Source organism: Acanthochromis polyacanthus, chromosome 13 (genome assembly GCF_021347895.1).
Source record: "Acanthochromis polyacanthus isolate Apoly-LR-REF ecotype Palm Island chromosome 13, KAUST_Apoly_ChrSc, whole genome shotgun sequence".
NCBI lineage: Eukaryota > Metazoa > Chordata > Actinopteri > Pomacentridae > Acanthochromis > Acanthochromis polyacanthus.
The window spans coordinates 6,386,779-6,413,812 of record NC_067125.1 but is presented as its reverse complement, the minus strand read 5'-3'; the positions used below and the strand labels follow the sequence as shown (position 1 = coordinate 6,413,812).

Sequence of the window (27,034 nt, the reverse complement as noted above, 5' to 3'; positions counted from 1 at the left end):
GTCTGTCTGTCTGTCACATTACTTAAAAACAGACCAATGGATTTGGATGAAATTTTCAGGGAAGGTCAGAAATGACACAAGGACCAAGTGGTTAGATTTTGGCAGTGATGCAGCTTATAGTCTGGATCCATGGATTTGTTAAAGATTTCTGTATCATTGAGAGATAACGGCACGGCATCACTGTAACCATGACAACAAGTGAACGCTACATCAGCTGCTTACTGATGATCACATGATTGTGATCCTACTACAAATCCACCGCTGAGGACTTATCAGGACTTATCCATCAGAAATGATACAAGGAACAACTGATTAAATTGTGGGGGTGTTTCTGAGTCCCATCAATTCCCGCCACCAGCTACACATTTAGGTGATGTGATTCATTATCCGTACATAACTTAGACATACATAATACACACTTGTGCTCAGTGCACGGTCATTTAGTTTGTGGGTACATCTGTATTAAATGACCACATTCTATGTTGCTGTGATTTCTGATCAACAATAACTAATAAACAAATGCTGCATTTCTCACAACAATACATGAGGGAATGAACAGCCTCTGCTTTTCTAGTTTGTTAATGTGACTTTCTCCCCAATATGATATGTATCATTTGAATCTGAAGTTATGGACTAAAATTTTCTGAAAATGAAAGGCATTAAGCAAAACCCCATTTGGCAGGCTCTTTCTTAAATGTGAGCAGTAATTCTTCTGCTGTGATGTGAGAATAAGAAGGGAGGAGATTCTAAAAAGCAGTTTGATAGTGATTCCTGCGGTCAGATGTGAATGAATCTGTTCACAGTGCATCTTGTTGCTATCACTCAAACTATCTGGTGTTGCTTTGTGAGACACTGGGGTGTCAATCTCATCTTTTTCACATAGTGTGAATGACATTCTGCCCTTCACAGGCTGACTGAAGTGCTAGGCTATATACTACAGCCTTTCCAAGCATCTATGACCCAGTTGAATATGTGAAACACCGAAGAATAGGGCAAGAGAGGATTAAAGGACTCTACATTTGCTTCTTGTGGTATGGATGAGGTTTTTCAGTGCTACTGTACAAACAAAGCAGAGTGTTTTGTTGAATCCCTCAGACCACACCTTCAGCACTTGACCTGACAAATGGCTTGAAGTTTGGAATGAAGGGACAAAAATATGATACCCAGCAGTCTTTGCTCCAGTCTGCAATGTAAATTGCACTCCTTGAAGTGTGCAATCTAATTTAAAAAACACAACCAGGCACTGAGCCCTACTGATCTCTGTAGTGTCACATCGTTGTTTTCTGACCAACATCTGGATGGCTTTAGGCTGTAAATGTAAATAAAGTAGATAAGCGTTTGTTACCCAGTTCATCCCCAGAGGAGAAGATGGCAGAGCCCAGGCGAGAGTTATAGTGGGAGTTGGCGAAGGCGGTAAAACTGTTCTGCAGCCGGCGGTGTCGGAAGTAGAGGGCCACCAAGCCGCCACACACTCCCAGCAGCAGCAGGAACAGGACTGGAACCACCACTGCTGCCGTGTCCCCCGAGTTTCCCTCACTGCGGGAGGCATCTGTGGACCCTGAACAGGTGGAAAAACAACATTTACAGCTGAATGGAAACGCTGCAAAAACTCAAAATCCTACCAAGTCTGTTTGTCTTATTTTTAGTCAAAGTGTCTCATCCCACTTGATTAAAGATAAATTCACTTAAGTGACATTTCAGCAAGATGGAGGGACTTGTTTTAAGACAACGCATCTTAAATATCTTGTTAAGTCAAACAATCTTGAAATTATCTTGTTTTGAGTTGAATTTTACAAGAAAACTCAAAATAAGTTTAACCCTCGTGTCTTCCTTCGGGTCAAATTGACCCATTTTTAAGTTTGAAAATGTTGGAAAAAAATATATTTTCACAGTGAAACTTCTAATGTCCACATTTTCAATATTGTTGGGAAATCTTTGAACAGTTTTTGGTGGAAAAAAGAAATGTTAAAAATGTGTCTTAACAACATTCGCAAAAAAATCAACCAAAATCCAGTGAATTTCGCTGGATTTTGGTTGATTTTTATGTGAATGTTCTTACAGAAAATACTGGAAGTTTTACTGATATATATGTAATCACTTTAGATATTTTTAGGATTTTTTTTTGAAGATTTTTCTTGCCAAATTAGTTTTTTTTAAAAAAATAAAAAGTCTAAGGGAAATTTTAAACATCCTTCTTGAAGTTTTTGCAATTTTTTTAGAAATTTGGGGAACTTTTTTTTCTGATTGTTTGGATTTTTTAGGACAAGGAAACTATATTTTTTGGTGCCCGTAAATGAGGACAACAGGAGGGTTAAGACAACGCATCTTAAATATCTTGTTAAGTCAAACAATCTTAAAATTCTCTTGTTCTGAGTTGTATTTTACAAGAAAACTCAAAATCAGCTCAATACATCTCAAATTAGGAGGTTACATGAAAGCGAAAATCTGTTTTTGAGTAAAAAACTACTATTCTTAAGCATGTCTGGCTTATTTTAAGACACCTAAGTTTGACAATCCTGGTAAAATAGAGCTTAAAATCTCTCTCTCTTGAGATCTCCACTTATTTCTTGTAATAAGTGTTTTTTTCTTGTTCTGAGAGGGGCATTGTTTTTCCAGTGAAATTCCACTGATTTTAAATGCATGTGCTTTTTTACCAGAGCTCAGACTTCATATCATAAGCTGCTCAGACTGACACGGTGACGAGCTCGTGGTCTGTGTGACGGTAACATAGGTTCTGGTCCAATCTCACTGGGAGTGCTGTTTGAAAGTGTGTCTCTGTGCATGAGTACCTGTCATCTGGTTGTAGAGCAGCAGTGCAGGCTCCCCACACAGCTGACCATTGAGCAGACAGCGGGCCTGCACAGAGAAGGTGTAGTTGTGTCCCACCAGCAGGCTGCTGATGCGGAAGTAGGTCTCTGTGGTGTTTCCCAGGTACGACGTCTGGTTGGTCACGCTGTCGAGCACATGCACTTCATAGCCCTGAAGGCAGCACACCCAGAGAGTCAAGAAGAGCACAAATACACAGGCTATGAATGGAGAACCAAAATCACAACACTTAAAAGATCATTCTTCCGATAGAATTGCACAGGTTGGACACACAGGAAATCTCATTAACCATAGTTTTTTTTGGCCTCCACAGATTAAATATGGCTTCGTCGAAAGAAGAAAGAGTAGAACTGGTACTTCTCAGTGGACGTGAAGGATGGACATGTGGAAAGAGAGTTAGGGTTAGAGAAGTGGGAGCTAGCATGAATTTTGGCCATGACCAGTTCTTTAGTTTGGGCCGATACATTTGGTCGTCCAGAACAGGGTTTGTCCACGACACCAGCTGTTTCTTTAAACGTTTTAACCACCTTCAGCACCGTGGAATCCTCCTTGGACGACGTTCATTAAATCCATCTGCTGTCTTTCCACATGTCCATCCCTCATGTTCACTGAGAAGAACCAGTTCAACTCTTTCTTCTTCAAACAAAGCCATATTTAATGTGTGGAGGCAAAAAAAAAAATGGTTAATGAGATTTCCTATGCGTTCAGACTTTAGGGACACCCCGTGCAACGCAACATCCAATCTCTCTCACATCCCATCATCAATCACTGCAGTAGATACTCACACATGCATCTCTAGGCAAACTTCAAAAAAACTTGGAAGTAAGGCAGAAAGAGAAGTGACAATGTGAAAACAACAGGTAGTGCAGAGACGGTGCTGGTCAGAGGGATCTCACCCTGCTCTCATTGAAGCCCTTCTCTCGTACAGCCAGACTCTTCCAGATGAGGAACACGTAGTCTTTCTCTGTCAGAATTTTTAGGGCTTCTGGAGCTGGAAGAGGAACTGCAGCAGAGAAAAGCGATCTTTTTAATTGTTGTATTTCTCCATAATAACATGCATAGTTTATGTAATGTTATGATGTAAGGTGCATTTCTCAGGCCAGAAGGACATCAGCCTGCTGCTGCACAGCTGCAAATCCATTCTGTTCCATGGACTGTGTTGTGGTATTTACTAAACCATAATCTGTGTGCACACACACTAACTATAATTTGAACAACTCTGACCGTGTGACAGCGGAACAGATGCAACTAGTGGGGCTGTTTGAGATTGGAAGAGCTGATGTTGTGGTATTCTGTTTTTTCAATAATTAAACACAGAGCAACCCGGTGGCTTGAGTAACCAGGAAGAATGAATTCATCTGAAATGACTTCATAATTTAATGACTTTGCACAGGATTGCATCTAATGTACAAATCTGCATCACAATAAGACGTAAAACAATCTTCACCTGAATTAAGTTCACTTTCTAGCAACAAAAAATAAATAAAACCGTACCCAAAACATACTGAAAATCTGTTAAACGACAGGCACTGGAGCTAAGCACTGCTCTCCAAACAGCTCACAGCAGGTTACAGCAGGCAGCTGTGCACAGAGAAGAGTGCTGTGTACAGATACTAGGGCTGGCCCAAATAGTGGTTTCTGGCCTCCGAATATTCGTTCCGCCCCCTAAATGCCTGAGAGGGGGGTATTCGGATCCGTTCGTCTGGTCTCCCGGGTCCAAATTTTGACCAGCTGTCAGCATAAAGACAATGCACAGTTCAGTGTCTTCAGTATTTTCTTCTGGCGTTAATCACTGCTAAGAACTAGTCCTGGATTTTCAGTCGACAGTAAATCCTGCTGCCTCTGAATGCGGACTTCTCCTGGTGAATTTTTGAAGATCTTTAAAGAAGCTTTGTAGACATCTGAACACGGACTCTTTCCATGATTTGGCACTCAGTGTCCACGTCATACACACCTGTGCTGAGAGTGAAGCTGGCCTCCTTGCTCATGTTGCGCAGGCGGACAGAGATGCTGTATCGTCCTCCAGGCTCCAGGTTTTTTAGTTGGTACTCCACCGTGTTGTTCTGGGTTTTGAGCTTGTAGTCCCGCTCCACCTTCCGGATCGCATCCCGCACATGGATCACATACGTCTAAAGACGGCAAGATACACACAAAAAACAAATGCTGAAGTCGAACAGACCTTCAAGGTTGTGAAACACAGGCAACTGATACAAACTCAAAGATAATTAGACTGTGTTTCGTTTTTTATTTGCCAAATGAAAAGTAGGCCATGGAAAATGTGTGTGTGCAGTTTAAAGCACTGAAATGACTTCTAAGATGAAAACACACACACAGCTGTTTCTAGAGCCCCGTTATGGAGTCAATGCATTTCCTGCTGCAGGATGAAGGTTCCTCTCAGGAAAGGCGTCAGTATGAGGCCTGAACAAATCCTTGCCACTGTTTCTGCATGCAGCAGGTATTCCAGCCCACCCTCCTGATGCTAATCGTCATGAATGCTCCTCTGTGTCGTACCAGGGGTGCGTTTGGGGTGTCGTAGGGCGGCTGCCATTTCAGAAGGGCCTGATTCTTGTCGACTCGAACACGGTGGAGGTTCCTGGGTGGCAGCCTCTCGTTGGGAATCATTTTCACCACAGCGTAGTCAGAGGGAGGACCCAGGAAGGGAGAGACAGCCCGCGCCTGAGCACAAATCACAAAAATTATGATGGCTCTGGTCCATTCACATGATCACATGAACAACGACTGGACAAAGACCAGCAGCACTCACACACATTTTCAGCAGCTTACACTCTCAGTACAGTGTTGCCCATACTGTGTTATGTCTTGTTTTTGGTCATTTTTTAAAAAGCCCATGGAGAATAAAATGGTTTTATTTAGGATTTTAAGCTTAGATATCCAATAATCTGATGGTTTTCTCTGTCTTTTTCCATTCCTAGTTGATAAATAGTGTCATTTTAGCATTTTAAAAAATTTCTTTCTCACCCACCATCAGAATTGGGGCTTCATGGGGTTTTTGTTGGCAACTTTTTGACACACAGTCATGTAAATGAGCACCAGAATGTGGTAAGCTCTTTCCTTCCTATTGTCCTTTTCCCCTTAATTTGACAGATAAACTTTACTGTCTGAGCCCTGTGACAGACTGGTGACCTGTCCAGGGTGTCCCCTGCCTTCACCCGAGTCAGCTGTGATAGACTCCAGCACCCCCCATGACCCTAGAGTGAGGATAAAGCGGTGTATAGAGGATGGATGGATGGAACTTTGTCTGTCCCAAATGGTGACAGAAATTCTTCTTTGACAGGCTCCAACAATAAAATGCAACATATAAAACACACTGAAAACACAAGCTCACAAAGTAAATGTCTAAAAGAAATGTTAAAAAGAAACAGCTTCAGGGTTCCCACGCATCCTGGAAATCCTGGAAAACCTGGAAAATGACTGACCAATTTTCCAGTCATGGAAAACATGGAAAATGAGAAAAAAGGGTAAAACGTCCTGGAAACGGTTAACTTGTCCTGGAAAAACATTTATCCTCCCCCTGTCAATGCAAACAGGTTACAAGTTATGCGCATGCATGTCTGTTGTCACCGTATTTTCTGGGCAACATTAAGGCATATAATATATATAAAATAGCACTTCTCTGCTTCGAGCCGGCGCATTGCCCCATGTGACGCTACCAGCCAATCAAACTTGCATTCCCCTCAGTTGGCTGTAACTTGCGAGATGAAACACAACTCTGATATCGGCATAGCGGCGGCTTAACAGGTATGGGCCATGTTTCACTCAGTAGTTCACAGTTGTTTTATTGTCTGATAAAAATAAGGGAATGAAAACAACATTAGGAATTCTGTGGTGTGGGTGGTGTGGGCGTTGCGACACCCGCATTTTTACTGAAACATCGTTTCATCCCCCTCACTGCCGAGGTGTGTGGTGGCGTCCGCATAAACTTACATCTTCCCACAACAGTTGAGGGTGCAGCTGAGCGTTTCATGTCTGAAATCAAACTTTCAGTCGATGACGCCGGTCAACACCATAGAATACAGTCTGTGGTCAACACGGATAAAGTCTCTCTCGCGAAAAGTCCGCCTGCGTATGATGGTGACGTCACGGTGACATCGCTCACTTCACCTCCTACGTCCTCCTACCTGATAACGTGTCTGTACCGACTGGAAAAGTCCTGGAAAAGTCCTGGAAAATCATTTCGGGGAAAGAGTGAGAACCCTGAGCTTCTCTTTTTTCTCTTATCTGTCATATAATCGTCAAATTCAATTTGGTAAGAAAGACAAAAACAATAGAAAATGCACAACTGCCGGTCTACAGTTACAAATGTACCTTAACCTCTTAAGACCTGCCGTCCACATATGTGGACATGTTTTTGTTTTTTGATTATTTTTTTCCCCAAAAGGGCATATTGTTAATACTAATAATAATGCTAATATTACCATTTCTGCTACTACTACAAATAATAATATTTACAATGTAAATCTAGTTAAAAAAAATTACACACACACACACACACACACACATATATATATGTGTGTGTAATGGAAATGTAATAAACATAATAATCAGATATTATATATTATCCAGTTATTATATTTATTGGTTACTCCTTATCCCAAGTAAGTAGAAAAAAACTAAAATGCAAACCAAGCCAAAGCTCAGGTCTGAGGAGGTTAAAGAAATAGATGAGCTGAAAAAATAAAGGAGAGCTAACCTGTCAGTTCTTACAAAGGATACTATTGCATTTGTTGTGCAATGCATTTATTCAAGAAATTACACAAATTAAACATTATTTAACAAAAAAAAAGTTGTTCTGCATAAGTAGCAGCTTGGATAGTAATTCTTTATATACAGTACAGGTACAGTAGAGCTGTCAAGGGTTCTTCTTTTATGTTGATGCCAATCCTGAGTTGTTTCACTTAATCCAGTTAGGATCAATAAGTAACACACATAAACACTTCTCAAGCACTTAATACAGGCTTCTCTTTCCTCTCAAAGGAGCCTCAGTGCAACTTAGTAAGCCGTACATTTCTGCTGCCAACGCCCTGTTTTACCCGGTCCTAAAAGTGTTCCACTAAATGCACATCTGATGACTGAAGAAATCACCAAAGTTACTGTCACGTTCACGAAACCAGTTTGAAATATCCTGCATTATCCTGCTGGAAGCAGCCGCTAGAAGATGATGAACTGTAGCCATCAAGGGATGAACATGGTAGCAGCAATGCTCAGACAGCAGACTGACGATATGAAGGAAAGCAAAAGTGGGCCAAGAACAGTCACCACACCAGAAGCTGCAGCAGTCTGGACTGTTGACACGAGGCCGGTTTGTATACAGCAGGTTTCCCAGCCCACCCGGATTCCTTCTGTTGATGCAAAACTGTGAACCCACCATCTGTGTGCCTGACTTAAACCCTTGCTATTTTTAACATTAGTTTAACTGTATGTGTAGCCATGCATACTGAAGGGCTTGCATGTACATTCATTCTTCACTACTAAGCTTTGATTAACTGCTGACACTCAGCACAGAGAGGTGATGCTGCAGCTGTGGAGGAGATCATGTTTGCACCTGCATTCGTCAAACTTAACACAAAATAATTTCCTCTTTTCACTGAGTTTTTGTTATTTAGGTGGAAAAATAGGGGGGGGGGGGATTTCTCAGACACAGACTGTACTGCTGCCACTAATTTGGCTCTCTGCCAGAACAGCCTTTTTCAGTGTGAAAACATGAAGGGTTTGACAAAAAGATAGTTTCACTTCAGATATCTGGGAGTTCAGACATCTACCAGATGTCTCTCCTGACTGAACACTGAATGGATTTGATCATGTAATCAAAACTAAGAACAAAGGACACAGAAAAACAGTGGTTTTAAGTGAGGGGCGTTTGTAAAGAGTTTAGAGGAGGACTCACCAGGAACAGATACTGTTCATCGCTGTCCACATTTAATGTGAGGCTGAGAGAAGAGGTGAGGACCTGACGAGGACTGCGGTACAGATCCAGGAAGGAGGTGGCGTAAAACACCCCATACATCTGCACACACACACACAAAACAAAGAAAACACAGTGAGGACTTCTACTCAGTGAAATGAGGATTCAGGGCTGTGCTCCCGACTCATACATTCAAAGAAGTTCGCCAAAATAAGGTGCGGTTTCTGTTACAGGTATGGAAAAGATCTGCTTTTCACCTGCTCATGCAACAATTTGAAGGTTCTATTGAGGCCTCGTGCTACAGAGGTGCCCAGCATTTTTGGTTCAACAACTAAGATTTCTCTGAGGTGGCTTCATTTTAAAAACAGGGGACTGAGAAGTTGGGATTTCTAAAAGCAAACTTGGTGGGAGAATGTGGCAACCAATGGAGACCAAGGAGCATGAACATTCTGAACAGCTGAGTGAATTGTCAGGTGCATCAGGCTAACAGAACACGCTGCCACACACACGCTACTTTTCCACCACCTGCACTCCTCATCAGCTGCAAAAATGAGGGAAACACTTGGAAAACGTGCTTGGATTGGGGTTAAATAAAGGGTGTAATTTCACATGCACTTTTCTTGCTGTACGCTGTGTGGGTGTGACGCTGTCAGCAACTCAAACTTGCTTTGGCTTCCTACAGTGCAGAGGAATGGTCCGCATAACATAACACACACAAAACACATGAAACAAGTACAGCAAGTGTTATTTTCTGTCTGGTATGTGTGTGTTGCACCTGTGCAGGCGGTCCGCTGATGGTCCAGCTGCACTCTACAGCTGTCTGGTTGAGAGCCCTGGCTTTGAGGGAGGGCCGGTCTGGCTGGGTGCCGGTGGTCTGGTGATGGGACAGGGCGGTGGGACTGTCTCCTATACTGGTGTGAGCCCACACAGCCACCTCATACACTGTCCCTGCTGTCAGGTTTGTAGCTGAAAACACAACACACACCAAAATCTAACTGATATCCCCATGAAATATACACTAGCGGTCAAAAGTTTGGACACACCTTCTCATTTAATGGCTTTTCTTTGTTACTACTTGATGCTACTTTGAAGAATCTAAAATATAAAACATGTTTTGATTATTTCTAGGGCTGGCCCGAATAGTGGTTTCTGGCCTCTGAATATTCGGGCCCTTTTAAAGACGACTATCCGAATATTCGTTCCGCCCCGTAACATCTGGGAGGGGGGATGGGTGTCGGACGGCCCGAACATTTGGATCCGTTCGTCTGGTCTCCCGAGTCCAAATTTTGCCTTCGTTTTGTCTTCAGTTAAACTGAAGAATTCCCAAACAGCGGAGGTCTTCAGCATCTTGTCTTGTGTCTTATGCAACGAAGTGAAGCGTGACGTCAGAGTCGGCAGCCACCCGGACATTCGGGTGGTGGTAAGAAACAGGAATGGATGAGCCGAGATGAGCCAAACACGGCGGGAATATTCGGATACCAAAATTAATATCCGGCCGTAGCGAACGAATATTCGGGTCCAGCCCTACTTATTTCACAATTTTTTGTTTACTACATAATTCCATATGACTTCATTCATAGTTTTGACGCCTTCAGTGAGAAGCTACAATGTAAATAATCATGAAAATAAAGAAAAATCATTGAAACATCACAAAGACATCACACTGGAGCAGTACCTTTGAGGATCCCTGCTGTGACTGAGTAGTTCTTGCTCTCCTTGACGTGGGTGTCAAACTGCCAGGACAGAATCACAATGTACTGTTTCACCTGAAAGACATACAAGGAGCCATCAGTCGTGCTTGCGCCGATACAGACAGAACAGCGTAAAACTCTGGAGTTGTTGTACAGAGAAGCTCTTACGTCATGCTGGGAGTTTAGGCTGAATGAAAGGCTCATGGAGTCGGTGGTGATGCTGTCGGCGATCACAGAGGGAGGCGGCAGAGCTGCAGCAGAGAAAGGTCAAAAACTGTTTACTTGTATCAGTCGAGATTTTTATTTAGATTCCAGATGGCTGATGAGGAAATATCTTTAGGGGCAGCAGAATAAACGATGCCAACTTTATTTGCTTTAAACATTTCAATGTAATGTTGTTGCCAAAGCAAACTCAGCCCTGTCTCCATCTGCTTTACAGGAAGCATCTTCAGTCGCTTTTTTTTCCCCCCAAGCATTTTCTTCTGGAACATTTGGGTGAAATGATGAGTTTTAATAACAGCACTTTAACACTGAAAAACAGATTTAGTAACATCTGAATTTATGAATCAATATCACATCGATGATGATAAACTGTCAAATGGTCGTTTAGTTTTCTTCCAGCTTGATTTCAGTTCCTTTTTTTCTGTTTTCTTTCAATTAATCTATAATCTGCAAATTCCTGATAGTGAGGAGCAAAGGTTTAATGTTGTATTATTCTGAGCTCTAAGCCTTTTAAATAACTGTACCACGTGACGTACTTATTCATTTTGTTTATTTTTTTAGCTCTAAATTAACATTTTGACAAATGAGATGAGTAAAAAAAATGTAGTCTTCAAGTTATGTTATGAGGCCTGTCTGACAGCTGGCACAAATTATTTCTCAGGTACAAGAACATGTGCACTATCCAGTGAGAAAAACATGAAATCCAAACAATCACATTACACCAGGTGAGCTGCAAACAGCGTCGTTCCAAACACAGCACACCTGCACAATCTGAACTACTCGCTGCACACCAGCAGATGTCCCTGTTGGACAGCTTTTCACACTGCAGTGGTGTTACAGCTGTGGGGAAGTTCACTTTACCTTTCTTTGGGGTGATGGATTTAACCTCAGTCCAGTTTCCGACACCTCGGCTGGTCACTGCGGCCACCTGGGAACATCGGTGATTATAAAAGCTGCACCGGATAACATCACAACATGTAATTCCAGCATTTACCGCAGCGGAGAGAAGCAGCTGTCTTACCCTGAACCTGTACAGAGTGTCTGGCTGCAGCTCCTTCACCTCAGTGCTGGTTTTGGTCGATCTTTGTGACGTCCAGTCAAGACCTCCGTGCTCACTGTACTCAACCTGTCAACACACACACACACACACACACACACACATGTTCAGGCAAACTACGTCAGACACAGAAAAGCCTCTCAGGAAATTTGTAATTCCTAAACCTGACACACAAAATGTGAGACTGAACTGCTGGATCGTTAGCATGTGTCCTTGCCTATTTAAATGTGTAACATGTGGACAAACAACACTAGGATAAGTTGCAGCTCACTGACAGAAGATTAACAGGATGCAGTTATCCTTTCTTCAAACCATATGCCATCAACAGCACGAAAACTCAGACTGCAGCTGAGAAAAGGTAAACTGCTCCTATATTGTGTGTTCCTGTAAAATCGGGGGATCTGCACACTTCTTGAAAAACGAGCAAACGCACATCTGGGCTGGGCATTTTCAAAAAATCAATTCCATTATCATGGCAATATGAAAACACATATGCAAAAATAACAAAAATAATTCAGAAAGTGGACCGTCTGAATCACAAACCGCTTAGCTGGTTTGAAAGGAATATAGTGTTAAAAATAAAAGAGACAAAATTGCCAAAGTGACATGATTCACCAGCCAGACACCGTAAAAACAGAGAGTGTTTAGATTTTCTCCTTTTAAAACAGTCCTTGAACTGGTGTGTTGTGATGTGGGCATAAAATCATTTTATTCTACATGCCTCGTTTAAAAACATGCTAAGAATACACTGAGCGCTCTAACTAAATTGTGTAAGAAATGAAAAATTCAGCACAGCTGGGTAGCCATTAGTGACTCAACTGTAGCCAACAGTCACGACAAAATGAAGCGACTTTTCACGTGAGCCGGGCTGAACCACGCGAAACAAAAGTAAAATGTGAACAGTAAAGATCTTCAGCATGTAGCATGAGAGAGTCACCATTTCTTCAGTATTAGTAACATCTTGTTGAGGCCAGACACTCCGTTGATGTTCATATAATTACCAACAAATGTGACACGGAGCACAAAAATGAATAATACAGTCTAGAGGCTGGCACTTCAGCCATCAGCCAGTCTTACACTTGCTTTGGCATTCAGACTGTCTGAAAAAGAACATCAGCTTGTTGCAGCGACAGTGACTCACGATGTACTCTCTGATGAGGCCGTGTCCTTTGTCAGGAGGGTTCCATGAAACCTCCACTGTCCCATCCTCACCGTTATCACAAGACAGCTGCAGGTTCCTGGGAGGGTCAGGCACTACGTCCAAACACACACAGATAATACAAGATTATTACTGCGAATTAAACTCTAGGTTTAGTTAAAAATCCTGCACACCTGTTAGCATTCAGACACGAACAGTAATCAGAGACGGTGTCAGTAGTGAAGCACACGTGTCATATTAACAGCTCTGTGTACGCTGGTCATGTGATACTCACGTCCCTCTGGCGTCCTGACTGTGATCACCTCGTTGGTCTTGTGCAGCTTGCTGAGGCACTGAGTGAGCACCTTCACATGGTAGGTGGTGTCTGGTTTCAGCACGGTCAGTTTGTAGCTGGTCTTGTTGCTGTGGGTGTCCATGGTGGTCCACTGCTGTGTGCCCACAAGCCTGATCACAAAGACACAAGATAAGGAGCATCAGGGCAGGACGGGTCCCACTGATTCTAATAACTGTAACATCACTGTGACCTGCAGTATTGGCATATCATCACTTAGTGTGCACAGTGATCTAATCCATCTCTAACACATGGCATCATGTGACCAGGCTCACCTGTAGTAGATGAGGAAGTAGCAGGAGTCCTGGGGAAGGCTTTTGGGACGGGACCAGGTCAGAGTGATGGCTCCCAAGAAGTCAGGCGTCCACTGGAGGTTCTGGACTTTATAAGCCAGGGTGTCCACTTGGAGAGAACGGAGAAAGTAGAGTCTAATGTTTGGATTGGTCTTGTTAATTATTTACATTTTTCAATGGATATAAACCACCAGCAGGTGGCAGCAAGGCACTGCCAGAGACGACAGGCTTTTACAATGGACCTGACAGTGAGCAGTTCACACCTAAGTTTCTCTTGCATAAATTAAAACAAAACTGTGGGCATGGTGAGCGTATAGTGAACCTACGGGTGCAGTTGTCCTCATCGCTGTGGTCAGAGCAGTCCAGGAAGCCGTCACACCTCTCGCTGTCCAGCACACAGGCTTCACCGTCAGAACAGCGAGTCCCATTGACACAGAACAGAGGCCCTCGTGTGGCTGGAGACAGAGAGGTTTTATCTTTATTGTTTGTCTGGTATTACCTGCATGTGAACCATCTGTAAGCAGTGATATGAAGGAATGACTTTTAATGCATAATGTTTTACAAACATTTTGTTTACATCTAGAAATATTAAATTACATTTACATGTGATTCTTGGACACCTTTTGTCAACCAGGATTAACGTGTCAGTGCAACATCAGTGATGCAAATCATAGCTCACGTGCTGCTCTGATCTAATATTCAAGCTTGACAAGCAGGTTAAAACGTTATGCAATGATTCAGATCAAAGTTAGGGTCTTTTAAAGCCTGAGAGTGCTGTAGAATTTGAATTTTGAGTGCTGGGTTTTTTTTTTTTGCCACAGAAAGGCTTATGTGCAGTTCTTGAGTTTTTTGCAGAGAGCTGAATTAATGTAAAAAGTAATTTAAACTTCAGCTGGAAAGGCAAACTGACAACAAAATGGATGACTGGGTATTTCTCCGTACCATCTGCTCTGAATGGTAGCTAGAAGTATTAGTACATACGTTTTTGTCAGGGAGTACTTCTTGTGGATTTAAACAACAGCAGTAACAGACAGAGAGAAGATATGACTAATGTACCCTATTTAGAACTAAAAATGATTCAGCTAGCGACATAGATATTCATGTAATGAGGTAGCCATATCTAATGTGTAATGTGGCTTCGTAGCTAAAAACCTTAAGGCCGTGTTCATGTGTAATGGATTAGAAATAAATACTGTTCAAAAATGCAGTTGAGTGCATCCTCTGTTACCTCGAATATAGAGTTAATATAAACAACAGACTAGTTCTGATAACAACATGAAACCAGCTCTCTTACACAAATATGCCCACGACAATGGTCAAAACAAATACACAAAAATTACTTAAGATTCCTGAAAATAACATCAAACCCTGCAACCAGAGTCTCCCTGCAGAACCCTGACAGTGCTAAAATTCTCTGAAAACCTAAGGAGAGCCCTGATTTCACATTTGTACCATCTGTATATTTGTATGCTGCCTAGACGGATAAAAACTGTAAAGACAAAACAAGTTTGCTGGCAGGCATGCAATATGCAAAAACTCACGGCAGTGGGCTTCATCAGAGCCGTCCTGGCAGTGGACTTGGCCGTCACAGTGCTGCCAGTCGGGGATACAGTGGGGGGGCCGGCGGCACATGAACTGACCCTGACTACAGCGACCAGGGGAGGGAGGGGGTGCCGGGGCCTCAGTGGGTACCGGGGCTAGCGTCACAGAGCCGTTAGCTGCTGTCAGAGAAATACCAAGTAGAGAATGTTACAGACTTGAATTATTTACTTTTTAAATTTTTTATTTAGTCAGTCACAATAGGATATTAAAGAAAAGCCTCAGCCAATCAGCAGAGAGAAGTGGCACCTGTAGGACATCCGAGCTCATCGCTGCCGTCGGTGCAGTCAGCATAGCCGTCACACACCCAGGTGTTGATGATACAAGCTCCAGAGCCACAGTGGAAGCGGTTAGGTGCACAGGTACTGGGAGAAGGGTCCACGCTGTGAGGAGTAACACCGCCTGCAATGGTTAAGATACAAGTTACAGGACTGGACAGAGATGGGAAGTTTGGTCGATCAAAAAGCAATTTAAACAGTAAGGTTTCAAATATAAAGAAACAAACATAGACTATTGTTCAAAAGTTTGGGGTCCCTCAGACAATTTCAAGTTTTCCATGAAAACTCACACTTTTATCCATGTGCTAACATAACTGCACAAGGGTTTTCTAATCATCAGTGAGTCTTTCAGCACCATTAGCTAACACAATGTAGCATTAGAACACAGGAGTGATGGTTGCTGGAAATGTTCCTCTGTACCCCTATGGAGATATTCCATTAAAAATCAGCTGCTTCCAGATAGAATAGTCATTTACCACATTTACAATGTCTAGACTGGATTTATCATTCATTTAACGTTATCTCCATTGAAAAAAGAGCTTTTCTTTCAAGAATAACAACATTTCTAAGCGACCCTAAACTTTTGAATGATGGTGTAATGTCTGAGAGTTTTAGCTTGTTAGCTCAGACAAAACAAGCTTGTAGAAGACATTAAGTTGCTGCACCTTGATTTACTTTTGCTGGCCACAGAACTCTGGATATTCTACAGAACACAGTGTCTACTTTCTTCAGCAGAAACTAGTTCCAATGATCTCTTCAGACTGTTCACAGTAAAAGGAGACCTATTCATATTTAAAAAAAACTGAGTCAAATATCAGCAAAATATCTGCATGACTAGATACAACTAGAAGTAAAATACAAAGGTTCGGTGAGTCAAATATTCATTTAATGTTATCTTCACTGAAAAAGTTTCTTTTCTTTCAGAAATAAGGACAGTCCTAAGTGACCCCAAACTTTGCAATGGTAGCGTATGTGACTCTTGTTTGGATACACAAATCTCTATAGTACCCAACTTTGCCTGTAACTTAGTATTATGGGTGTTGTCTAGTAGTGCTCAGTCTCTGTGTATGGTTTTACTATGACATCCCAAGAGACTGCGGGCAAGAATTAGCTATAAGCTAACTCATGTACATACCTCAAATGGTATTTATGTTTAACTGTGCACAAAAACAATAATCAGAAATAATGTTGCATAAAGTTCTCCTGCTTGTAACACCAAATGAACCGAACAAGTGTGTACCTGTACATGGGGCCTCGTCCGACCAATCCCCACAATCATTCTCTCCGTCACACTTCCACCATGTAGGAATACAACGTCCATTTTTGCACTCATACTGGAAATACCTGGAGCAGCCGGGGACTTCACTGGGAGCAGCTGCAATGAGCAGAGCAACAGTCAGCCTCAGGTACGACTGCTTCAGCATACTTTGTTTACTTTTTATTTGATATGAAACATTAGGTGTACTGTGAGTGAGTTGGGCATTTTTCCCATAAGTTCCTCCTGCTCACCACAGTTGCCTTCATCAGAGTAATCTCCACAGTCATCCATGCCGTCGCACTTCCACTCTAGGCTCACACACACTCCGTTGGCACACTGGAAGGTGTAGGCGTCACACACTTTGCCAAATTCAGATGGTGTAGCTGACAGAAAATACACAAGGACATATTGTGTTATCTCATGAGCAAAAGCTCTTATTTACTTTGGAGCAGGGCTGCTTGATTAATCGATCAATTGTTTGGTCTATAAAACACCATAAAATGATGCCCAAGATGACAAATGCCTCGTTTTGGCATCAACTCAAACATATTCAGTTCATTGTCATGAAACAGGAAAGAAACAGTGCATGCATGGGATGTTGCTCACCACATCCAGCATAGTCAGCGTCCTCATCAGATCCATCTTCACAGTGTTTGATCCCGTCACAAACCAGAGACTGAAACAGACACTGGGCTCGGTTCTTACAAACAAACTCCATGTAGCGAGTACACAGGGGGTCTGAGGATGGAACACACCAAAAAACATGCACAGTGACTCATCGGCACACACTGACCTAATCCAGTGTCATACTTACACCACAGACTGTCTAGTCTGTTTCACTGCCCAGTAAATATTCTGCAGGCTTTTTAGATGAGAAACATAAATACAATTTGAACACACACAGCGACAACAAAATAATCACTTAAATTCACATAACCTGTGGCATCCCTCAAGGCTCTTTCCTAGTCCCACTCTTTGTCTTAGAAAGTGGCTCAAAGATAAGCTGCTTATGTATTGCTAAAAAGCTTTCAGTTAACGTTGCTCTCTGGTTATTAGTTTTACCCCATAAACACATTTAGAAGGGTTTTTTTCGCTGAAAATAATCCCATCAGCTTTGAAAGGTCTGAGATGTAACTCTACAGCTTTCTCTACAGCTCACTCACAACTCAGCTGAGATGCTGTAAAACTACTAAATGCTACACAATGGAAAGCTGAAAAACTGGTGTAATTCAGCCATAAATGTTTGAACTGGAAACCAATTCTGAAGAAGAACAATTACCCACAAAGTCCCACAATGCAACTTGACAGGACTGGTTCCTTAGCTTTGTTACGTCTGAAACCCTGGAAAATGTCGACGGCTTACTTCATTCATGACAGGCCTTCTAGGATTTAAAAAGCACCATCTGGACATGTGATAGAAGGTATAAAACTTGACTTTCACTGGACGGGGTCTTGGGACCACTTACCACAGTTGTGTTCATCTACACCGTCCGGACATTCTTGGATGCCATTGCAGTGTGCGGTGGCTGCCAGGCAGGTGCCATTGGAGCACAGGAAGCCTTTACATTTAGTTCCCTCTGAAAACACACCACACAATATGAATAAACCATGACTGCTAACAGAGAGCCGTTGCCTCAGTGACCGTTCCTTAACTGTGTCTGTTCTTTATCTTTCTGTCTGTTACTCTACATCTGTTTTTATGTGACAGGGCATGAAAAGTTGGGATCTTTGAAGCTGTGGTATTGTGGTATGGTAACTTAATAATAATTGTCTTGAAAATGATTATTTTTTATTCCACAGTCCTAACATGTGTAATGCTTGTGTAATACTTTAGGGGAGGTTACATGGTGCAAAAGCTTCTGAAAACACTTCACATAAAAGTCAAATGTAAAATGCATACAGACAGACAGACAGACAAACAGACATGCTGTGGCTACTTCATTATAAACTGAACTAATGAATTCAACAAATACATGTTATCACTGCATCAGGACGACTAATGACTGATTTCCATGACTTTAACATATGGCCAACATCAGTTAAATAAGTCAACTTACCACAGTATTGAGGATCTTCATCGGAGTCGTCCTGACAGTCATCATCACCATCACACTTCCAGCGCTGTGGTATGCAGTGGCCTGTGTGACACTGGAAACTGCTGGGCTCACATGTATGATGGCCCACTAGAGACAAATAAAGAGAGATTAAAGGCTTGGAGACGCTGGTAAGAGACGGTGCTTGACAGACAACGGCATCACACCATTCTAACCTAAATCTAACTGCAACACATCCTTTATGATGAGGCACAGCTTTGATTATGTAAAGTCTGTATAACCACATACACATCATTGCCATGGTAAATACATAAAGGACAATGGATTTGTATTAAGAGGAGTAAAAATGCAACTTGGAAGATGGTATTTTTCCATTTTAACTGATCATGCTGTTTCTCAGAGTGTCCATAAAGTCTGGACACACAGGAAATCTAATTAAGTATAATATTTTTGCCTCCACAGATTAAATATGGCTTTGTGGAAATAAGAAAGAGTTGAACTGGTACTTCTCAGTGGACGTGGATGATGGACATACGAAAAGATAGGGTTAGGGTTAGGGAAGTGATTTTTGGGGGCTAGCATGAATTTTAGCAATGACCAATTCTTTAGTTGGGGCCGATACATTTGGTCGTCCAGTTCAACTCTTTCTTATTTCGAGAAAGCCATATTTAATCTACAGAGGCCAAAAAAAAAATTGACAGCTAATGAGATTTATGTGTGTGATGTGTGTCCAGACTTTAGGGCCACCCTGTAGTCCAGTGTACAAAAGCAGAGAGCAGTGAGTATACAGTGCAGATGAGAAAAAAAGGCCTTAGTATTTTCAAACTGAACAGCAAAGCATAAACAGACAAGAGCTACAATGCTTTTATTTTATGCGTTTGTATGTTTATTGTTTAAATTAAATACTACTGTCATAAACTGACAATGCCTAAAAATGCAGACTACACACTCTGCCTTTGGATAAGCTTCATGTAATGTTCATTCATGTTCATGTTGATTCTACTGAAATCAATATAATGCATGAATCTGCAGGTTAACCACTAAATCACATGAATATCCCAAGAGATGAAAATGTGACGCAGCTACTGCCATCTGCACAGATCGCCATCTTTTGCAGAAGTTTAGCTGTTTTTCTCTTTTTCAATTATACAGAAAGACAAACTAAATAAACAAAATGTCAAAAAAAAATACTCTTAGCTTTAGTTTTATTCATGGCTAGCTGTGGCCACTCAGCAGCTGACATTCACTTGACATGGTACTCTGACTTCAGAGGTGTAAACAGCTGTGTGTCTCTGGCAGAACACAGCAGTCCTATGCTAGTCGAACACAAGCTATAACTCAACTACTTTTGACGAATACGTAGCGAGTGCGTTTTGTCTTTGTGGGGCAGTATTTTGTAGTCAGAAATCTCTCCTCCTTCACCTGTGCAGTTGACTTCATCTGACCAGTCTCTGCAGTCGTTATCTCCATCGCAGCGCCACACCTCACGGATACAAACACCTCGTGCACATGTAAACTCCCCGGGGCCACACTGGTGAGACTCTAAGAAATGCATCAATAACACTGTCAGTGAATGCAAAAACTCACTCATTAAGTTAATTTTAAGGCTCAGTTGAGAAAAAGAAAGGAAACTCTGAATAGAATGTGAGTTGGTGCGGCAACACAGAAACATAAAAGTTGCTCCGTGACGTCAACAAAACAAACAGGAAGAGATTAAAACAAGTTTTCATAGCAAAACGTGATTAAGTTCACTCATTAAATAGAGATAATAAATATTATATATATAAATATAAATATTATAAGCAAGCTCTAAGAGAAAAAATATTCACAAAAAAAAAGTCATACAGATTGTTACAGAATGTGTTTTAGAATCGCATACAAAAGCAATGTGGCAGCAAGCACTGTCGTTCTACACGGTTTAAAACATATTGTTTTTCAAATATATGTACTGTGACAACAAAACATCAACTTGGTAAAACAGGTATGACCTGAGGAGTCCCAGACACATTCTCAGTAAACAGTTCAGCTTGAATACTTTGCTTTAACCAACTTGTAAAAAGCATTTTCACTGTAATTCCATTACAACCCAAAATCATATCAACAGTCTGCGTCGCCTCTCCAGAACAAATGGCAGCTACTACAAAGCAGCTGCACTTGATATGCAAACATGAAAAGGACTGAGATGTGATACAAAAAAAAAAAAACGCTGACATAAAGGTACTTTCCTTTCCTTTTATTAATTTTACTCTTGTCAAGACTATAATTCTTTTGACTTTTGAGGCACTCAGAAATTCTTACAGCAACTACAGCTTATTACTCTGATAAGGAAAGTGGCAGATTTATGTGATGATCAGTGTATGTTAATCTGTCTGTCTGTCTGTTAGCAACATCGCTCAAAACGGACTGACAGATTAGGATGAAATTTTCAGTGAAGATCAGAAATGACACAATGACCAAGAGATCAGATTTTGGCAGCTTTCAGTCTGGATCCATGGATTTGTTGAAGATTTCTGTATCATTGGAAGAGAGCGGCACGGTGTCACTGTAACCATGACAACAAGTGAACACTACATCAGCTGCCTGCTGATGATCACATGATTGTGATCCTACTACAAATCCAACGGTGTGGATTTATCAGGACTTGTCAATCAGCAATGATACAAGGAACAACTGATTAAATTATGGGATGTTTCTGAGTCCCATCAATTCCCGCCGCCTGCTACATATTTAGGTCACGTGATTCGGTATCCGTACATGACGTACACATGCAGAACACACACCTGTGCTCAGCTCAAGGTGATTTTATTCATGGGTACTTCTATGTCAAATGGACATTTTATGTTGCCGTGATTTCTGATCATCACTAACTAATAAACAAATGCAGCATTTCTACAAAAATGTGCTGCATTTCTGATAATCACATAAGAGGGAATGAACTGCCTTGGTAGAGCACTGCCTTGGTAATTTGTTTTAACTAGAATCTAGATCTACATTTCAATTTTACACTTAGATTTTACTAAAGCACTTCCCTAGACTTTAGTTCAGGTTTTTCTTTCCCCGTTTGGTGGATTCACACATTTTTGCTTTTACTGGAATTTAACTCTCTTCATAATCTTTCACATTTTGCTGCTAATTATCATATTATGTACAAAACACTTACAACTGTGAATGACAGCAAGAACCTATGTAAACAAATGATGTCTCACTGTTAAGATAATGCATAAAATGAAAGCCAGCAGTCAGTTAACACCTCCAACGCGTATCTGCTGGGGGTACGCGTGGCTACACAGGGAGCAAACAACAGTGAAGAGCACATCTCACCACAGTGTTCCTCGTCACTGTTGTCTCCACAGTCGTCCTCGTGGTCACATTTGAAGGCCAGTGGAATGCAGGACCCTGAGGCCACGCAGCGAAACTGGTTGGACGGGTCACAGGTCGTAGTGGCTGAGGAACAGCACAACACAAACAGGGACAAATTTGTGATTTTCTCCATAGTCACAGCTGATGTAAATGTACTTTGAGAAAAGTGTTGTGACTGGATACTTACGACACTCCCGTTCATCACTCATGTCTCCACAGTCGTTATCACTGTCACACTTCCAGATGCTGCTGATGCAGCGGCCGTTGGAGCAGCGGTACTGGTTGGGCAAACAGCTGTGCTCTGATCAAAGTAAAAGAAGGATCACATGCAAACTGCTAATGAATCAGTCTGAACCCTCTGAGATGAAGGCCGAATTTCCAACAGAGATAAATGTTTCCACACAGGACCATTCTGAAACTCTCTGCAGGTGCTTTGTCTCACCCGTCTTGATGCAGGTGTTGTTCTGGAGCTGGTAGCCGCTGGGACACTGGCACTGCACCTCTCCGTTGGGCATGGTTACAGTCGGGGCACCATCCGGGCAAACACAGGTGTGTCGGTGGCCTGGCTGAGGCAGACACAGCAGGCTGCACGGCTGGTCAGCACAGGCATTATGGCCTGGTGGGCAAGTTGATATAGATTACCGTCATAAGAAACCCTGACATACAAAGTCTGAAATCCAGCTTGACTGATTTGACTCCTAATGTCAAACCAGATGTGACTTCCTGTCCGGGTCCTCACCTCTGTTCTTCCCCTTATAGAAGATCTTGAGGTCCATGACTCCAGTTAGCCTGCCAACAATCAGCTCATTGTTCTGAGAACCAGCCTTTGGAGCTTTAAAGATTCCCATTCTGGACCAGTCGTCCCAGTACAGATCATTCTGAAAACGGCATCCGCCAAAAGCTTGTGAAATCCAAAATCTGTTCGAGCCATTTCCTAAAGGCAGGTGTTTTTACAACAGTGCATAGAGTCATACCTTGAAGACAGCGATGGCGTATGGGTGGGGCAGTCCCTCCATGAGAACGCTCCTCTGGCCCCCGTTGAAGTCGGCTCTCTCGATGCGGTCGCTGTAGGCTTCGGTCCAGTACAGCCAGTGGTCGTCAGCTGTGATGCCGTTGGGCCAGCGGACGCCCTCGGACACGATGCACGACACGCTGGTTCCATCCATGTAGCTCCGGTAAACGCCAGGTGCTCGGTCTCCCCAGTCAGTCCAGAACATCAGACTGCAGGGTGTCCATGGAGAGGATACAGGGACAATTTAATAGAAATTTACTCTAAATTTGGATTTCATTCAAAAGTGGCGTATTATTTTATTGTAATTATGAGCTAAGCAATAACGCAGAAATCTTTGTCCTTGCCAATGTTGCACTATAAGATCTGAAAGTCCTAAAAGAAAATCTCTCACTTCTCATAGGCGATGAAAAAAAGGTTGAGATTCATCAGATTTTTTTCCCCTGAGACAAATCAAGTATTTAATCAAAGGCTAGATACAAAAAAAGTTTGACAAAAATGCCGAGTAAAAACGACTGGCACAAAAATAACCTTTTATGCCCCTCATGAATAAACAGACAAGAGTGACAGAGGAAGCGAGTTCAGCGAGTCAAACATGAATCCATTTTTTCACTAAACAAAAAAAGAGGAAAACAAAGTCAACCTGAAAAAAATATTAAAATTACACAGTTGTAGTTTGATGATCAGTTGAGCTTATCTCAAATAAAAGCGTAACTATATTTGCAGAAGAGGAAGCAGCTCTGTGTTTTGGTGCATGTAAGATTGCGTTTTAGACACAGAAAGTTAAACAACATTGGTAAAGGGTGGTCAGTTTGGGAAATGATTCCTCATAGGCCTGTTCAAGGGTAGAAGGAAGTAGTACTACAGGCTTTGGTATATTACTTGATGCTTAAAGACACAATTCAGAAATGACGTTAACAACAGTGTGAATGATATTGAGGCAAACCTTGAACAACCGTATAAATAATTCAACTTTAGCATAGTTTATTGGTTTCTTACAATATAGAGCTGTCTGTAATCGGCATAATCTGTATGGCACTGTGAGGTTGTGTAAAATAGGTTACGGTAATTAACACCTACAGACCACTCTATACGGGATACAGTCGCTAAGCAACCATCAGCTGATACTGGCAAAATAAATGCAGACATGATGTCAAAGTGGGAGCCCTTTTTGACTATAAGCAGTTATTTCTTGTACTGGTCTGCACAGTAGCATTGTTGCCTTGTATTTAGAAGATCCCCGGTTCACGTCCCAGCCTTCCTGGGATCTTTCTGCATGGAGTTTGCATGTTCTCCTGTACATGTGTGGGTTTTCTCCAGGTTCTCCGGCTTCTTCCCACAGTCCAAAAACATGCTGAGGTTTATTGGTGATTCTAAATTGTCTGTAGGTGTGAATGTGAGTGTGATTGTTTCTCTCTAAATGTAGTCCTGTGACAGACTGGTGACCTGTCTCCTGCCTTCACTCTAAGCTGGGATAGACTCCAGCCCCCCATGACCCTAATGAGGATTAAGTGGTGTATAGATGATGGATGGATTTCTTGTACGGCAGTAGTTTGCTTAAGATATATATAGAGAGACAATTTCTGGCTCACTTCTGCGTAAACTTCTGTGTGAGACATGATGCACATCTCACACAAATAATAATGTATAAATAGAAGCATGATTTATCTGTACATACATAGTGTAGCCACAGTCACTAATTATAGTGGAAGCATGGCGAGGTAGCTGTTGCTTCTCCAATGATGCGCATACTTTATTCATTTAAAGTAAGCACAGCATTAGAGCAATGACAGGTTCAACTTGCGTGTTTTGTTTTTTTGATGAAGGGATGTGTGGCGTATTTGTGCCTTTAATGTAAGGTTTAGGAGGTAGGACACATTACAACTGTGAGGCTATGTATATTGTACATATACAAATAAAAAAAATGTGTGAGTTTTTACCTCTCTCCAGGCAGCAGAACTAGAGCTCGAGGATGCTCCAGGATGGAGGAGTTGAGCAGAGTATGGCGCAGGTCTCCGTCAGGGTTTGAAACCTTTAAATGCAACAACAGTGAATAAATCTAAACGTCTACCAGGAACTCTTAAATTGCTGATTAAATCTACTCAATAATGCACACAACATCACTCACAGTCCAACAGCAAACACTTAAAATCTGTGTCATGAAAGTGTGGAAGCAAAACAATATTTATAACATGAATAACAAATCTGTCCTCAAAGAACAAAATTAGCTGGATGAGAACTAACAGGATCATTTTACCTACATGGAAGTCTGGTTAGCACGGCCACACTCAGCTCAGATGTGTCTGTAGCTGTTCAGAAAATGCATTTCAAGTGGAGTTGTGCTGAGTCCTGTGCACTTTTTGATTTTTAACTGTGCTAATCCATAGGTAAAAACACACACACACACACACTCACACACAATTGTCTTCAATACCTCAATCTTCTGCGCTCCAGCATCAACCCAGTAGAGGAGTCTACTGATGGGGTCAAAGGTCAGGGCCTCGACATTCTGCAGGTCTTTCCTCACTACGACCTCCTGACCTGTGCTGCCATTCAGACACAGACGCTGCAGGACAGAGAGTCAGTCAAGGTTAATAATGTGACACTATCTGTCCAGCTGTGAAATAAATACCGAAACAAGCGAAGCTGCTGGAGCTAATTCAGCGGAGGGCAACATTTCCAGGTTGGCATGAGTGAGTAAGCTCCCCTGGAGTCCCTGCACTGATGTTAACAAGCCCTGCTTCCCTTGTGTTTGGACACGGTGTCAAAGAAAATGTATGGCCTTGCCGCCTCCCAGAGGAATCCCTCACTGACCTGTATGGTGTCCAGAGAGATGTCTGCCCAGTACAGACAGTTCCTGTCATAGTCAAAGTCCAGAGCTACAGCCTCCCTGAGGCCGGCCAGAGGCAGGGCCTGGTCGGTGCCTGTGGCCAGGTCGTAGCGGTGGATGGAGTTCCTCACAGCGTACAGGATAAACTCATTACTTTCTGCAAGAACAAAGGAGACCCGTTTGAGAGGAAAACAAGAATCACTGGAACTACAAACATCAACATGATACTGTTTGCTGGGAGAGCCAAGGCGTACAAAGTGTCAGCATTAAGCTGCACAGAAAACCTGTGAGCTTCTGCAGGATGGGCAGGCTGTGAGATGTGTTTTCATTGTAGACATTTTACATTTAACAGCTACAGAAAATCCATGCTCTCACTTTCAAGTTTCTGTTTTTGTTTTAGCGACCTACAGATAATATTTCACTGTTTTCCAGAGATATGTTTTACATACATGTTTTAGTTGTGAATTAATTTGCAGGTTAACTCTTAATCATCACACTAGAAATCTTTCACTGAAAAAACATGTTTGTGAAAGTTTCACCAGACACATTTAGAGAAAACTGACTGTTACAACGCTGTTTAAGTCACCACCTACACTTTTACAGGTTTGTCTTATGAAAACATTTTTGGTGAGTGTTTTGTTCAGTTCACAGCTGTAGAGCTATTTATCCATCCATCCTCTATACACTGCTTTATCCTCACTAGGGTCACGGGGGGTGCTGGAGCCTATCCCAGCTGACCCGGGCGAAGGCAGGGGACACCCTGGACAGGTCACCAGTCTGTCGCAGGGCTACATACACAGACACACAATCACACTCGCATTCACACCTACGGACAATTTAGAGTAACCAATTAACCTCAGCATATTTTTGGACTGTGGGAGGAAGCCAGAGTACCCGGAGAAAACCCACGCATGCACAGGGAGAACATGCAAACTCCATGCAGAAAGATCCCAGGCCCAGGCCGGGATTCGAACCAGGGATCTTCTTGCTGCAAGGCGAAAGTGCTAATCACTACACCACTGAGGAGCCCTGTAGAGCTATTTATCACATTTTAAAATGTCATCAATAAGGCAATTTAAGGACCTAAGAGTTATTTAAGGACAATTAAGGCCTTAATCTTGTCATTGTCGATTCTAGATAAATG

The 27,034-nt window shown here is 42.1% G+C and overlaps 1 protein-coding gene across 2 annotated transcripts in view; it reads right to left on the bottom strand.

The window, feature by feature from the left end:
• The window catches only part of sorl1 (sortilin-related receptor, L(DLR class) A repeats containing), a 130,404-nt gene that overhangs the window by 4,334 nt on the left and 99,036 nt on the right, over window positions 1-27,034 (bottom strand). The window contains exons 17-47 of one of the 2 annotated variants that reach the window (XM_022210725.2): window positions 25,875-26,047; window positions 25,495-25,626; window positions 25,001-25,092; window positions 23,026-23,272; window positions 22,791-22,929; window positions 22,494-22,667; window positions 22,239-22,352; window positions 22,013-22,135; window positions 20,114-20,233; window positions 18,695-18,820; window positions 18,104-18,214; window positions 17,244-17,375; window positions 16,889-17,020; window positions 16,620-16,754; window positions 15,351-15,503; window positions 15,044-15,223; window positions 13,829-13,957; window positions 13,485-13,611; window positions 13,153-13,322; window positions 12,861-12,973; window positions 11,684-11,788; window positions 11,524-11,590; window positions 10,609-10,691; window positions 10,425-10,515; window positions 9,525-9,715; window positions 8,732-8,851; window positions 5,338-5,502; window positions 4,781-4,955; window positions 3,723-3,829; window positions 2,790-2,979; window positions 1,346-1,558 (exon numbers count right to left, since the gene is read on the bottom strand). In XM_022210725.2, coding sequence (XP_022066417.1) covers window positions 1,346-1,558; window positions 2,790-2,979; window positions 3,723-3,829; window positions 4,781-4,955; window positions 5,338-5,502; window positions 8,732-8,851; window positions 9,525-9,715; window positions 10,425-10,515; window positions 10,609-10,691; window positions 11,524-11,590; window positions 11,684-11,788; window positions 12,861-12,973; window positions 13,153-13,322; window positions 13,485-13,611; window positions 13,829-13,957; window positions 15,044-15,223; window positions 15,351-15,503; window positions 16,620-16,754; window positions 16,889-17,020; window positions 17,244-17,375; window positions 18,104-18,214; window positions 18,695-18,820; window positions 20,114-20,233; window positions 22,013-22,135; window positions 22,239-22,352; window positions 22,494-22,667; window positions 22,791-22,929; window positions 23,026-23,272; window positions 25,001-25,092; window positions 25,495-25,626; window positions 25,875-26,047 — 4,329 coding nt within the window. The remainder of the gene's footprint in view (window positions 1-1,345; window positions 1,559-2,789; window positions 2,980-3,722; window positions 3,830-4,780; window positions 4,956-5,337; window positions 5,503-8,731; window positions 8,852-9,524; window positions 9,716-10,424; window positions 10,516-10,608; window positions 10,692-11,523; window positions 11,591-11,683; window positions 11,789-12,860; window positions 12,974-13,152; window positions 13,323-13,484; window positions 13,612-13,828; window positions 13,958-15,043; window positions 15,224-15,350; window positions 15,504-16,619; window positions 16,755-16,888; window positions 17,021-17,243; window positions 17,376-18,103; window positions 18,215-18,694; window positions 18,821-20,113; window positions 20,234-22,012; window positions 22,136-22,238; window positions 22,353-22,493; window positions 22,668-22,790; window positions 22,930-23,025; window positions 23,273-25,000; window positions 25,093-25,494; window positions 25,627-25,874; window positions 26,048-27,034) is intronic. The other variant, XM_022210727.2, reaches the window with a different exon arrangement.